At 40.8% G+C, this 16,146-nt stretch overlaps 1 protein-coding gene across 1 annotated transcript in view; it reads left to right on the top strand.

The window, feature by feature from the left end:
• Positions 1-15,705, top strand: part of ofcc1 (orofacial cleft 1 candidate 1) — a 93,614-nt gene extending 77,909 nt beyond the window's left edge. The window contains exons 21-23 of the mRNA XM_028569969.1: positions 9,387-9,584; positions 15,090-15,213; positions 15,624-15,705. Coding sequence (XP_028425770.1) covers positions 9,387-9,584; positions 15,090-15,213; positions 15,624-15,697 — 396 coding nt within the window. The 3' untranslated portion in view covers positions 15,698-15,705. The remainder of the gene's footprint in view (positions 1-9,386; positions 9,585-15,089; positions 15,214-15,623) is intronic.
• The last annotated feature ends 441 nt before the right edge of the window (positions 15,706-16,146 follow it).

The raw sequence follows: 16,146 nt of genomic DNA, 5'->3' as shown, positions 1-16,146 counted from the left end.
AATACGAAGCCTGGGCTCCTGAACATTTTGAGAATTGAGCAAACGTCTTAAAATACGTGTGCTATACACCTAAAGCGGAAAATATGTTTTCAAGGATTACCAGAAGGGGCCATGTCTACAAACACTGAATTAGTTTGGTGTAAGGTATAAAAAAAACGAAATAGTAGGACTTATGGACGTATGGTTTGTGTGATTGGTCTCTGGCTGCAGGATACTATTGAATTTTTTGCAAATAATTTCATTAGAGGTATCTGCTATAAGTTGTGTGGATGCACATGCCATCTTGCTAATATTTTAAATTACACAAATGTGTCACTTTGCGATGCCTGCATCTGGCTTATGTGTGCAGTGGCGTCTGGTGCATTTTTTCTCCAGGAAGGCTATACCAAAAGTCAAGCAAACATGTATATGTATATGTCTTTATAGGGCATCACACAAGTTTGTTTATTTGTATTTGCTAAGCTGAATACACATTTGTTAAAATGAAACATGCTTGGTTAAGGTAATTTAAGGTACTTCAATTAGTGAAAAATATTTATAATAATTATCTTTTATTCTACAATTTGTTATGGTGAAAGACCAAAGTAAGTGAAAAGTGCAAAAGAAATCCGACACTAAACCCTGAGACAATAGAAAAACACAGTTAGACCTTATAGAAAATAACTACATTTAATAAACAAATAAATACATAGTATTACATTTGAAATACCCAGTGCCATCAAATAGCTAAGTGAACTGGCTCAAAGCCCTAACACTTTGCCCACCTTGTGGCTTAAAATGTACTTTTATTACATACATTTCGCCTTTCTAAGTCACAGTGTGTGTTGCGGTCCAAACTTCTCTTTTCTTTGTTTGGGACCGCGTGCAGCTACTCACTGCTGCTCTGCACTTCGCTCATATGGTGGTTTACGTAACGTAACGCCCATTTCTCCATGCCCCCCAGGTTGATGCTGTTTTGTCAGCACTGTTGTCATTGTTAGCATTGTTAATGTTAGCAGTGCCATTTCGGCTCAGCTGCCTCCATGTTTGCTTGTGACGTCAGAGGTGAGCGCCGTGTGCAGGCATTCCTGGCCCCTAACTGCTGTTGGAGGGCTGCAGGGTCCATGCGCCCCAACAAGCTCCGATCTCTTGTATAAAAGAGGGGTGAACGGCGCATGTTATAATAAGAAACAATATGCTAGGATTCTTGTGCCCCTGGCCGGAAATACGTGACCTATCAGTAACATAGACAGACATACATTTTATTGCAGATTATACATTTTACTCAATAACTAAATAATATTTACCTTGCTCATTTAAGAAGAATATATACTTTAAAGTAATTTGTGGTGGGGCAGCACCCTAGTGCCCTCTATTGGCCAGTTGCCACTGGGCAGTGTTGCAGGTTTGAATTTATATATTTGCAGGTGGAGTCATTCATTTTATGTTAAATGGTTTAATCACCCTTGTATATTATCCCTGAGCACACATATTTTCCTCTGTTAAATAAAGGTAAACTTTAATGAGCACCAGAACAAACCTGGAAAAGTGATCTCCTTAGGGCCCAGGGTGAGTCAGACATGGTGTGGAAGGAAAAGATGGGCTACTATCTGATTTGTTTACTGTAGGCTGGGAGTAGGCTTTATTTTCTGCAAAGGAGATTAGTAACAGTGAATTATGCATATCTTATTTTCTGGATTATCTCAGGCACTCAGAGATAATATCTCACTGGATAATCTCTTTTAAAATTCAGTTTATTCTGACTGTAAATATAGTCATTGTTGCTTGTTTATCTTTTCTCAAAGTCCAATTTGGTTTGTGCTGCTTTTGGATGGATGGTGTCATTGCACTTTAACCATGATTACTCAAGTTGAAATATTTATAGCCAGTGATCTTTGCTTTATAGGCTCAGTAATGAGAGGAGGGTGGATGAAAGCTACTGTAGCATACTAGCCTTTTTGACACTCTGTGCGTGTACGCGTGTATGCATATTCGTGTGTCCCTGCATGCAAATATGAATGGGTGGCCTGTCTTGTCCAGTGGTGCGTTTAACCAGACACAGACCTTTGCTTCAGCCAAATCAGGCCCAACGCAGACAGTGTGCATCCATGCCATTTTCAAGCTGCTCCAATTATATCCGCCGACCGTCCACATATTTACAATAATAGCATATCTATTTCCATTCTAATGGCTGACGTTGCTTGGCTTATCCATGCATGTATGTCGGTGGTCTTTTATGCTGTGTGGTTCAGTCTGTTCCAAGCCATGTGCAATGTGCTGTAGCCTGTCTTGACCTTGTGTGTGTTGCATGAAGCCAGTGGGTGCTTATGTATCTGTGAGTATATGTGCATTAATATCTCTATTAAGGAGCATGTGCATTTGTGCAATGTGACCCTTGACTTACAGAGCTTGTGCATCTGTACTATACATGCCTGTTATTTTTAAATTGGTGTGTGTGTGTGTGTGTGTGTGTGTGTGTGTGTCTATGTGTGTGTGTGTGTGTGTGTGTGTGTGTGTGTGTGTGTGTGTGTGTGTGTGTGTGTGTGTGTGTGTGTGTGTCCATGAGCCTGTGTTGGCACTTTTGTGTCTGTGGTATGAACCCAGCGCTCAGGAAACAGGCCTTGAGCCTGGGCCAGCTCTGACAGACAGGGTGGTGGTGTTGGTGGGGGTGAGGTTTGGAGTGAAGTGGAGGGATTGACCCTCTATAGCTTAGAGAGCCTCTGCACAGTACACACTCCTCTCCCCCTCCTCTCCATCTCCCTACAACCCTCCCATCCCTCCCTCCCTCCCCCCATTCCCTGCCGCCTGGCCCCAAGCGCCCGCAGGCACTGGAGATGCACGCATGCGTTGCCTCGCACTGTGTGAGGCTTTGTCTGTTTGTGAGCATGGATGTATGTGTGTGTGTTTGTGTGTGTGTGTGTGTTAGCATGTAGATAAGTGTGTGTGTGTGTGTGTGTGTGTGTGTGTGTGTGTGTGTGTGTGTGTGTGTGTGTGTGTGCACATGCGTGTGGATGAGAATCTGTGGACAAAAGAAGCAACCATGTCTACCTCTTTTCTCACTTGGCAATAATCATTGATGCTCTATCTGTGCTAGTGTGCCCGCTGCATTTTCATGTTACGATCGTTACGACTGCCTTTTGTCTTGAAATGTACGGACAAATCTGCATCAAATGGTAACGCCTAACAATGTTACAGTGATAATATAAATACAAGGGATGGAAAATTGTATTTTTCCTATTCCTATTGAAATCAATGGTCCGGTTTAAGATACAGTCGCTTCCATACAGTGGTTAGTTGTAAATTGTTATTAGTAAATAAGCCATTTATAATCTAATCATTAGCATATTTGGTTAAATAATCCACCATTCCTAAGCAGTGTATCGAGTTGACTACCTGTCTCCTGCTGTACAGGTTTGTGTGAGTAGCCCCGCCTTTCTTAATATGCTGCTGTGGTCCGATGGGATATTCCACAAACAACAACCGGAACTGCTCAAATACGTACCTCAAATAGTCCAAATGTCACTTTTGTGACTCAGATTTGGTTAATTTATGGCAACAACATAAACATGTAAAAAGATTGGTTAATAACCAGGTGACTTGGCACCTTATGAAACATTTTAAAGGATCTGTGTGCTCAAAAATACTATTTTTACATAGGAAACTCTACTTAAGATCCAGAGTTATTATATCATGTTGGTACCAGCCCATAAAGTCAAGTCCATACACAGTTTTTCCTTAATTTATTTCCAAAAATAGCACAAACTCAAGCACCATCCACATCCCCATGCCCAAACGCAGCCTTACTTCACCCCCTTGTTCTAAATCTAGCCTCCTTACAGTATCAGTACTCTTCCCATCCTCAGCCCTCTCCCCAACTGTAAATCTGTCCTCAGCCACAACACAAGCTCCACATCCAGCTCTGTTCCCCATACTAAGTGCCAGAACCAGCCCCATTCCAAGTACCAGTTCCAGAACCAGAACCATCCTCAGTTTTCTCCCAAATCTAAACCTTTATCCCCCACTCAACAGAGCTCCAATCTCTTACCTATAGTATCAGTCCCAACCATAGTCCTAGCCACAGCCAGGGCTTCCATGTGCGACTGACACATAAATAACCAAGCCTGTCCGCCACCCAGGCAAATTCAAATGCACCTGTCAAAGTGATGAAGCACCCGCCCGCAGGGAAGCATTGTTTACATTTTCACTCCACTCTTCGCAAAAGTGAGATTCTAATTATTTTCCCACTGTAAATTAAAGCCAAGTGGGACAGAACTACAAACCAAACTGATCATGGCAGTGGCAGGAGAAAACTCCAGCCCTCCCGTGTATGAAGTGAGTGAAAGGTATGAAACTAAAGAAAGTGTATGGATGCTAGACAGAGGGAAGGTCAGCAGATTTTGTCTTTAAGAGGGGAGATAGCGAGAAAGACGGAGAGGGGAGAAAAGGGATGTATGGCATTCACACAGGCTGCGATCCAAGTCTGCTTCTGTTGTGCTCATTATAGACAGGGTCTAGAGAACTTCAACCAACTTGAATACATTATGCCCTCACATTTCATACATAATAATGTGCCAAAAATGTGCTGCATTATTTTTCATACCAATGGACACGGAGAGGGAAAGAAAGACAGAGAGAGAGAGAAAGAGAGAGAGTGGAAATATTTAATTAGTCCATGGGAACATGCAAATGGAAGGTAAAATTAGACAGAGGAAGGGAGACCTGGGGAAGAGAGAGTGCACAAATGGTAATGATGGCTATCTAGTTTGGATCAATCATTAAAGAATCAGGGGGACTGACAGGCCTGTTCGTGCCCACGCCTTAGGCTCCTGTCCTGGACAGTCGCCAGCTCGGCTCAGTCTGCCTGGCCATGGAGACTTCTCCTTCTCTCGTCCCTTCAGTTCAGTCACACACACACACACACACACACACACACACACACACACACACACACACACACACTCAGATATCATACACAAATGCATTCAAGCACACGTGTATACTCACACTCATAATAAAAACTTAATATGTAATGCCTATGGATAACTCACTCTGGGGCCTTGTTAGTTTGTGTGTATTAATCAACAATACATCCCCCCTTCTGGTAGTGTTTTGAAAATGGTGGCTAAAGGCACGCATTAGTTGACAAGGTGGCTCTGAATTTGCTCTCTAGGCATGTGATTGGTTCCCATTTTGACACTGTGTTTTGATTATCAGTTGAGAATAGGAAAGTTTTCTCCGTGGGGTCATGGGGTCAAGTTTGGGAACTGTTTTGGTTGTCAGCAGGGACATGCTGGACAGCGGAAATGTCCTTTTTTTCAATAATGGTCTACTTTAGACACTGTGTTTATGTCCAACATGTCACAAATTTGAGGAAAAATGTCAGACATTGATATTTGTGACAGTCAAGGACAAGTATGTAAAATACACTATACCTACCCCAGACATAGCTATTACTAGACCAGTCTGTCACCCAGGGGAAAATTAATATTTAATTCCCAGAAATTGTCTGCCCTCTTTTTAGCTGTTAGTTGCAAGTTTAAATCCTAATTTAGGTATGAATATGGGTCAGTTTATATATATATATATATCACAAAAGAAAATCCTCTTTAGAATGCAGTGCATTTATCCTTTTTATCTCTTAGGCAGTGATGCCTATTTCTTGGCCTCAAACTAACATAACCGCAAAGGAATTCCAAATCCATCTCTTGACAGACTTTATATTTGAAAAACACTTGAATAAACACGATTGGCAGGTCAGTCGAATTTTATAACAAGTCACAGTGCATTTTTAAAAAGAAAAGCTTTCCACAGGCGCCTGTATTTAAGTACTGATTGCTTTTATCCTGCATTCATATGAGGTATGGTATGATTTGATTGGTGTGAAATTGTATCTTCTCCCAGAAAGACAGACAGACTATATTTGTGAACCATGGAGCCATGTCTGCAGCTGTGCCATCCCCACTTCCTGTGCCCCGGTCCCTCCCTCCCCATTCTCTATGTGCATTTACTGTAATGTCTACAAATCCTGAAATGTATGTCCCTGCTGGAAAACATGGTTTGCCGTTTATAGTCCTCCACTAAAAGAAATACAGCCCGTCTCTCCTGATGCAAGTCAAGGGACTGATGCAGACTCTATCAGATTTCTAAATACAGACCCCAACAATAAATCTCGGCTTGATTGGGTTTGAATTGGGTTAGCTCACTTGAATGCTATCTGCTTAACCCACAGCTGGCCTGTCTGCTCCATGCAGGCATTGAACCTAAATCAGTCACTTAGTGCTATCAAATGGAACAATGGTGGAGTGGAGAGAGCACTCAAGCTAGGGCTAGAAGCCAGGCTAGCACCATAACACAGCACAACAGACCAGAACAGAGTAGTGTAGAGCAGACAGGCCCTCTAATGCTCTTTCCTTTTTTTGTCTCAGCAATGATGCATCCTGAGAGCCATGGTGCATTGCATGAAATGGCATCACCCAAACCGAACACACAAACACCTTTTCAAGCTTTTGTCTAGTCTTGTCAACTGGATTTCACGTGCTAATTAGCGTAGCACGGTGGCATGGCTAACATCAAAAACATCTATTTTCATGCAAGCCAAAATACATACACATGCACACCACACAGGGGGATTTAAGCAGGTGTGTTTAACCAAAGTGACTGAGAGTAAAGAGGCTGAATCCATGGTGTTTCTATCACCACTGTACAGCTTGGTTCATGAAATCCTGGTCTGGGGCCTTAACCGGATCATAGGCGCACTTCCTGTGACCAGCACAGTGGGAAACAATGTTTTCTTACTCAGTTCTGTCCACATTCATGACTTTAAATGTTTGGGATTTCTTAACTGTATCACAGAGAAGCTGAAAACCACCACAGAGGAAGAGATCTAGGATGTTCTGCACACTCCAACTTGTGTTTCCTCAAAATGAAAAACATGAAAAAGCAGCAAAACAACATACACACACTATCCAAACAGACTGATTGCTGCCTAGCAGAGGTGCTGATTACTTAAGGAATGTAGGTAATCAGTTTCCCCCAGTGTGGGCCGAGGCCAAGCTAGAGGCAAGGCACAGTTGAGGCGATTTCACTAATGAGCTTCTTAATTAGCATTGAAGAGATGCATCCCCGCATACCCACCTCCCCCTGACATACAGACACACACACACACACACACACACACACACACACACACACACACACACACACACACACATCTTCTTAAATGTCTTCTTTCTCTCTGCACTCGTGAGTGACATTTTGACAATGAAGTCCTTTCTACTTATGAGGCTGTCTGGTTTGCAGTTTATGCAATGTCTCTAATTACAAGTGTGGTAATGGCTTCCACTGTTTTCTCGGTGAAGTGCCTAGAGTTGTGTTTGGCTAACCGTTTATAAGTGTAGGGGTGACAGCGATACACCACCAAATTAAACCTCTCCTTCAGCTTGACCCTGCCTCTCATGGCCCGCTGAAGTTTGCCTTTTTCCTTTTTCTGTATTTTTAGACAAATCATAATTGCCCAACCAATTAGGCGGTCACCTTGAGTTTTAGAAACTACTCGGAAAATTTCCTCCTCTTTATTACTCCAACTCCACACTGTGTGTGTCTGTGTGGCTTATGTGTGTGTGTGTGTGTGTGTATGCATGAGGTTTTCACTGGTCTGTGGTGAGAGAGTTAAAGTTTGCATTATGGCCTAGATGGATCCCTGCAGTACATGCATGTACACATACAAACACACACATCCACACACTTAAAAAGTCTCTCAGATACTCACATAGGCATTAAACCATGCACTCACTCCATCGAACCACACGGTGCACGGTTTCACGAGTTGTCACAGGTGCTTCCACGTGTGTGTACTTTCATCATTGAGGGTTAAAATGAGGGTAAAAATTGAAGTTTAAATTGAGATTATAGATACATAGCATTATGATTGTGTAGGTATGTGAGGCCTTTGGACTAATTATGGCATCCTTGAACAGGAGAATGGGGCCTATACTTTCCTGAATTTTGGATTCATGTCGGACTAAACAGTTATAAAGAGTCATATTTTCATTTTATTTAGTGTGTTGCATAGGGATATGCTAAGTTGCCTTTTAGTTAATATGATGTATAGGATCTACCGTAACGCATGTGATCAGCACGCATTCAGGCCTTCACCAGCATACACTATCAGAGAGGGAGAGCTTCCATGATCTTCACACATGGATGACTTCGAGTTACATGACCTATATAACATGTTACACGCTCCGCTTGCTCCCCGTGTCTCACCCTAATACAGAAGGGCAGCACATTACAGGTGTGTAAGCCCCCAATACATACACATACACATACACATACACACACACACATACACACATACACACACACACAGAGAGTCACAAACAAGCGTGCCACCAGGATTACACATATGTATGCATGATCACAAACACAACCTGTCTCTTTACCTGCTACAGATCAGGCCCCATAGGAGTCACGCACTACTAGGTTTTAGCGTGCTGATGTACTGTACAACAGTGGTGCTTATCTGGTGGCTGCAGTGGTATGTAATTAAATGAGCATCTCAGCAGTTTACAAGGTAGGGTGCAAGCTGATTTTAATAAAATAATAAAAATTGGGTTTCTGATATTAGGTTGTCTCAAAGAAATAAAGTTATAGCTATTTTTGTGTAGGATGTTTCCCGCATGTGCCTACTGTATATTGTCACGCACACTCAACATACACTGTAGCGAAAGCTGAAGAGTATTTTTTACATTTAACCTATAGTGCACAACTTTTTTATGATAATGAACATCTGTTAGATTCAAGCCATTGCCAAATGAGCTCCACAAAACTCTCTCTGTATTTCTCGGCTATGTGTACAAAATGGTGCCGTCCGGCGACTTCCGCATGTGGACAGTAGTCTATATCCACGATGTTCCACTTACGGAATTGTTCAGGTGCCGCCGGAAATTCTGCCGGATGTCTTTCATTTCAGCCGTATGTCCGTTACCTTGCTATTTCGTTGTGTTGGCATTTTAAACTCCTTTGGATTTATGAGGACTATGGTTAACTGCTCCTCAGATCTCTGCAGGGTAAATCCAGACAGCTAGTTAGACTATCTGTCCGATCTGAGTTTGATGACAGAAGCTATGCACTATAGCTTTAAATGTGTCCCAGGTTTGATGGAAACCTCTTTGTCTTTGAGAGCAAGGACCTTTTTGAAAACACCCCCCTTGTTTTTTTTTAACAGTAATCTCTCTTTTTATTCTTCTTTTTGGGTTTGAATTTCCAGTGATGCTATTTAGCAGCCCACCTTGAAACCTTGGTCAACAGAGCTTTTCACAAGCTTTTGAACACACCAACAAGGAAGACTTTACAGTCCCTGCTCACAATATACCATCATCTCTCCCTTTATGTTTCTGCTTGACTAGGTTGCAGTTTACGACTATATCTGGACGATGGAAGAGTCCTCGGCAAACCCTGCAGCCCCTAGTGACCCCCCAAGGGAGGGGGCACCCTTACCAGTGGGTGAGACCAGCACCCATGTTGCAGTCCACACCCTGTACCTGAGTGGACAGAAACAAAGATATAGGCACTTCCTCCGACAACCTGATGGGGCTATCATTGAGGTGGGATATCAATAATGTGTCCACAAAAACATTTTCACAATATACTTGAACTTGAAGTTTTTCCTGTCTTACTGCAGGACATGTGTGAAACACACGCTTCGTTTGACAATATTCAGCGTCACTTCTACCTTATATTGCCAGTGGGATTGAATGCAATGGTTTTCTGGAGTTTAAAAAGGGTACTTTTAGAATACACTGTAATGAATGATCTGACCATAAACACACAGAGAGCACATACCTATGCTGAGGCAGTTCAATCCTCTAAATCTGCTGTTTTAATAAAAAAACAAAAACTTTAATTTCCATCTGAATAGACAATTATCTTAATCTTCAGATAATATGGCTTTCTACTGTCCTCTTACTAATGTTTGCATCCTAAGATTAAGAAAAAATGAAGAGAGAAAAAGGGGGAATAGATAAATTGGAGGTTCACATAACACTCTTATTTCTCTCAGAAGAGAGTAAGAAGGGGAGAGGACAGAAATGGATGCAGAAACTAGTTCCTTATTCTGCTTTCAGAACAATAAAAAGACAACAGTACAGCTCTGTGGCCTGAAAGGGTGAATAACCGTGACAGATTTTTTTTTTTTACCTCAGGTAAAACCAGAAATTTAAATTAGTTCTTCTTTTCAAATAGAAAATTACAGGGTTTGCCCTGAGAAACAAATCAAGACTTATGTGAATGTAACTCTTACTTACTACAACTAAGTCAACACAACTCACTTTCTTCTCTGTCTCCTCTGCTTGTAACAACCATTTACAATCTCTATGGTATAATAAGAAATGCCAGTGCCTCATCCTCTTTAACACTGTGTTATGACTTATAATGAAATGTAATGTTTGACAGCGAGAAAAAAAGAAACAAAAAAAGCACACAATGCTGCCTCACTGTGCCGTGCATTGTAATTATTGCAACTTATATTTAGTTCCTCGTCCTTCAAGCCCCTGCAAGACAGGCAGGTCAGAAGCAGATTGTTGCCTAATTAAAAGTAGTGCTTTGTGACTCCTGCTCCGAAGTCACTCCTTCCTTTCCTCAATCATTCTGTCAGTAGCCCAAGAGCAACCTGGATCATCCCGACAAAGTTAATATTTTGAAGTTTGAATGTCAGAGGAGTGAGGAAGGGGGGGGTTATATGCGCTAACAATTAGCTCTGAGGCTCTTTTGCGTTCTAATGGTTCTCCGTCATAATTTGAGTGATGGTGAGCTTATGTGAGTAAACACACAGCATGGTATATTTATTACTGGTGTCTGGGTGTGTATGTGCATGTAGCCTCTAGACCTGTGCATAGCAGATGAGACATCTGGGTGGATTGTTCATAGCCAAACAGCACATATACGTACACACTCATTGACACAGACAAACACACACAAATCTGTGGGGAATATTTTTTTATATAATGGTATACACAAAAAAAAAAACATAAACACACAAATGCAGATGCCGACACAAATTTACTACACCCATAACCCCCCGACACACTAAACATTAGTGAATAAAAGAATACATTCTTGCCATTTCTGCTATGCTGTCTCTCCATTCTTTAAACAGAGAAGGGAGTTTCATAGAGGCCACCTTAAGTGAAAGATAGGTGTTATTATCCTTGGGAAACACATACATATACTATATATTTCTGTTGCTTTTCTCTTTTCTCACACACACACACTGTGTCCCTTGGGTGTTGCTTTCTGTTCCTCGCAACTTAACAGGCAGGGACCTCCAGTAGCAAGAGATGCCGATGGCATCCTCTTTCACCCGCTGGTAGTGAGGAGCGATAACACCGATGCTCAGCATCGCCGAGAGAGCACTATGCCATTCCTCTTTGCCTCGCAGCGCGGACCCCCTCTTTACATATTCAAAACTAATCCTCCCCTGAATATATAGACTGGTTTTATGTATAGAGCAAGATCCAGGAATCACCAAAGGGCATCCCCAGCACTGGGAAGAACACTTGAGCTGATTTTATTAGTGCTTTATATAATTCTGGCAGCGATACACACACTGCGACATGGTGCTGTGTACAAACTGGCCTTCAGATGTAAGGTGACAGCTCCTCAGAGAGAAATAACAGCCGTGCAGGCACTTCGACAAAAATTAAATAGATACAAAAAATATAGAATCAAATAGAAAAAGGCTCTACTATGAGATGCAGTGACCACAGTAATGTAGAGAAGTCCCCCTCTGTTCTTAGATTTATGACATTTTAAAGCAATTTTATGGGGTTTCCTGTATAGGCTTATTACTTTATTCACTTATCCAAATAATAGCATGTTTTATGGTGATGTGGTTTCACTGCTGTGTTACTAGACTAAGTATTATGTAGCATGACTCCTGTTTGAGCAATAAAAAAACAACAATGTAATTTGTTTTACTTTAAGCCAAATATGCTGAGGTATATTTGACATTTCCACACAGGCTTTATTGCAACATGTCAACGCATTATTACTTTTGTTTTAACATTTAAATTTAGAACATAGACGCACAAGATATATATTTTTTTCTATATCATTATTAGTAGTAGTATCTACAATATATGTGTGGTTTTTTCATATTCTGTTTTGAAATCTTAATATTCAGTGTAAATGACACTTGAAATAGGAGACGACAGTGACAAAAAAATGTCATTTGACTGTGTCATAACGTGACTCCATCTCTGTCCCAGTTAGTTAAAAGAATAATCCTACTTAAGAAGTCTGTTTCCATTTGCTGTGGAAATATTGACGGATGGCTCATTTTCTTTAGAGAGCTCTGTGTTCTCAGGCAGTGTCCTGGACACCAATGCCCCAAAGGACTTGCTCCTCCCTTAGACTAACATGACCACAGCTCCAGGGACCAGCTGCTTTGCATAATACCCACAAATTTACATCCAAAATGTTTCTAAACGAACACCTTAAAAAGCAAGTCCTGGAAGAAGTGCCCTGAGCTATAGACACTGTTAGACTCTGTTTGAACGGAAAAGAACAGCGAGGTGTGTCCTGTTTGAAACCGAGCAAGAGTCATGCAAAACTAATATTTCTGCTGTTTATTCAGCCATTATTGAACCAGCAGTGTTGACTTAAAGTTTCTTCAGTTTTTGTTGCATCGTTAGCAAGAAGTAAGAATGTAGTGGAAGGAGTCAATTCTGAGTTGTGGATGTGTAGTAAAAAATATAACGATAATTAAGTCTTCATTGACTTGTATATTGAATTCTGTTTAAAGAAAGTTAATATTAATGATCCATCATATGCTCTCATTTAGCGTGTTGCCTAAGGCAGGTGTTTGTAATATTGACCATGTTGAAGATATCTTCTCGCTGAATCACAACAATACAAAAAAAGTTAAAGCTACGTTCCCATCCGTGTGCTCCAATAAAAGACATTAAAGGTAAAGTGAGGTGTAGCTTTTCAAACACTCATTACCTATAAACAGATGTTCCCCAGCTGCCAACCCGAAATGCACTGCTGACAACAACTGTTAGGGCCGAAATTATGCAGGGAAATGCATCTATATAACCTAGGACCTTCAGAGAAGGCCTCATAACCACTCTGTCTGAGGAAACAAGATGGCTGATGAAGAAATTAATGCAGGCAAAGTCATTATCTTCCCTCCTAAAACCACAGTGGGTTTATGTCCCTCTGTGTCGTTTTTTCTCCGGGGCTAGCATTTAAGTGTCGTTGGACTTATAAAAAGATAGGACAAGCCAACTGTGCCCCTTTTGTCTCCTTTCCTCCATATGGGAGGCAGCAGCATATGCAAGAACTGGCTCAGCTTCTGTAAAACTTCCATTAAAGATGCACAACTAAGGCTCTGCCAGCTTGAATATTACCTCTCTCCGCAAATTATTTATGGCTCGGAAAAAACGCTGATGATGAGCATCTCCAGCGACTTGCATAAATAAAAACACTTTTCTCGGCAATTTCAGCTCTGCTTTCTTTTTCTTCCTCTATTTTTTTTTTTTTTGGGGGGGGTGGGATTTTTTAACCATTTGTAGAAACAAAAGGTATGCAGTTTATTCACATAGTAAGGTTTTAACTGTATCACATTTAATCATCTTAACCTCAGCAGGAAGGAGTGTGCTGTATTATGCATGGTTTGTATAATTAGGAGAGGATATCCCCTTATAGTTTGTGGATTTTTCTAATAGCAGTGACAAAGCTGATAAATACGATGATAATAATGACAGTTGATGATCAGAGAGTATGAGAAATTGAAGGCAGAGCTCAGAGGATTGCTTCCATAAGGGACACCTCATCATTGTGATATGACATCAAATCTCTTATTAACGAGGAGCCTTTGTCTTGGCTTTGCATGACTCAGCCCACCGTCCGTCTACAACTCTTCGCCGGACCAATATTGACCTAATTTAGCATGCACAGAATATGAAGAAGTTAACCTTTGGAAAAAAACACCTTGCAGCAACATTAATTGACAAACCACATCAATTCTCCCTCCTACCCCTCTTTTGTAATTACTCTGCCGCACGTTTGATTGCCGCTGCGGAGCTGAGGACCCACGCTTCATTTGCTGTGAGGTCATCGGCAGCCCTTAGAAATATGAATATGATTTATACAGGAAGTGAGTGTGCTATGTATGCTGTGTGTGTGTGTGTGTGTGTGTGTGTGTGTGTGTGTGTGTGTGTGTGTGTGTGTGTGTGTGTGTGCTCTGTCTTTTTCAGTGTGTGTGTGTGGCTATGAAAGACAGAGAAGAAGAGAGAGGGGGGGGGATGTCCTTGGCTATGTACTGTATGTTGCATGAGGAGATTAATTCCTCCCTGGCAGCCATATCTGCTTAGCAGGAGGACTTCTCCAAAGTACACCGCATGTAATTATCTGGCAAGTTTATACTAGTTTTTAGATAAAAAAGCACTCTGTGGCACATTTTTCAAGTTTGCTCAATTGCTGCTCTATCTGTGTAATTTGCAACTTTAGAAAAGTGCCAGCCTACTATTTTTGACATGTCTACTTGATGTTGTTATGAAATATAGAGCTCAAGATGTGTGGAAAGAATGCAGAAGCAATTTTGACTTACCCCATCATTGTATAACATTTCCCGGTCATTATTTATGTAACACAATTTCACTGAAGGTATTTTCTTCATACATGTATGGTAAAAATGTATATGACAGATTTACAAGTTATCATTTTTTTATGGCTTATATCAGTAAGATTTAAGTTGCATTTCATATCACTGTACACAAGTAGGCCAACCCAGAGTTGTGAGAGCTATTTCCCCTCTGGGACTGGAGGTAGTGTGTCATAAAAAGTCTCCATTTCTGCTTCTGCTCCAAGTTCACTCTAAGCACCAGGACAGAGACTATGCATGACAACACTACTCGCAGGCCTCAAGGAAAATAGCAGTTCTCCTGCCAATCTCAGTCACTGTCATCCAAGTTCAACCTGTACTTTCAGATGCTTGATGCATATGGCCCCTGGGGTCATCTAAAACAGTTGTTGTACTGTCCATTTATTGTAAAGTTTCCGTTCATGTTGCCTTGCTTGACTCTTACACGCATTGTGTTTTTCTGAAGGTGATTGGTGACATGGAAGGGGTGGACGATGCAACCAGGATACTGCCTGGCCTGGGTCAGAGATCGGACAAAGAAGGTGCCAGTGCTGCACAGCAGCTACGGAAACGGAAGAAACTATTTGGGCGTGAGTGTTGCATTTGAGAGTACACAAAGTATAGAGAAAGTCCTGCACACTGACCATTATGCAAGCAATAATTTATTTAGAAAAATACAATGTTTCAGTCATAGACCTTCATCAGCTAAATTATACAAAAAAAAATTATATATGTATATATATATATATATATATATTTTTTTTTTTTTTTTTTTCTAAATAAATTATTGCTTACGTAATGGTCAGTGTGCAGGACTTTCTCTAAACTTTTTGATCTGCTACTTTTGATCATATCCTACGCACCTGTCCGACAAAAGAGGTGTGAAAAAAAGTAAACATTCAGTAGTCCTTAGTAGACCTCATCTCACACACGTGACTCTCTTACCTGCTGTTTGTTTAGCAGAATTTACACAGTTTCATAAGGTGTTTTGTTCCCTCAGGGTCCCATCGCGTTGAGCCAGTAGGAGGAAGCGGGTGTGGCTCCAGTTTTGCACTGCAAGACCTCAACCAATAATATCAAAGCAAAGGAAGACATAGTTGGACCCTAAGCTTATGTAAGTCATCTTAGTCTGTTTAACTTGAAGTCTCTGCAAAATACTGCAGTAGTTATCACATTTCTTGAATACTTGAATGACTGAATGATACCTTTGTATAGTGGTGGAATTCAAATATTATAAACTGACTTTTTCTCACTTGTAAGTGGCTCAACACTGATGCTTTATTGTTGCCATCAGCTGGAAAATGTGGTATAAAAGAACTACTTTCTTTCAGTATTTCAAAACTACATGTGTGTACACATGTAGTTTTATACTGAAATGTATTATGTATGAAAAAAAACTAAATTATGTAATAAATTTAAATTGATATGTATGTGAATTGAATTGAATTGAATTGAATTGAATGTAAAAAACTTCCTGGGTACTAAAAATATAATATAATATAAGAGATATTGTTTCCATGAGC

This window comes from Perca flavescens, chromosome 22 (genome assembly GCF_004354835.1).
Source record: "Perca flavescens isolate YP-PL-M2 chromosome 22, PFLA_1.0, whole genome shotgun sequence".
NCBI lineage: Eukaryota > Metazoa > Chordata > Actinopteri > Perciformes > Percidae > Perca > Perca flavescens.
The sequence above is the reverse complement of the archived record's forward strand: the minus strand, read 5'-3'. Positions and strand labels throughout refer to the sequence as shown.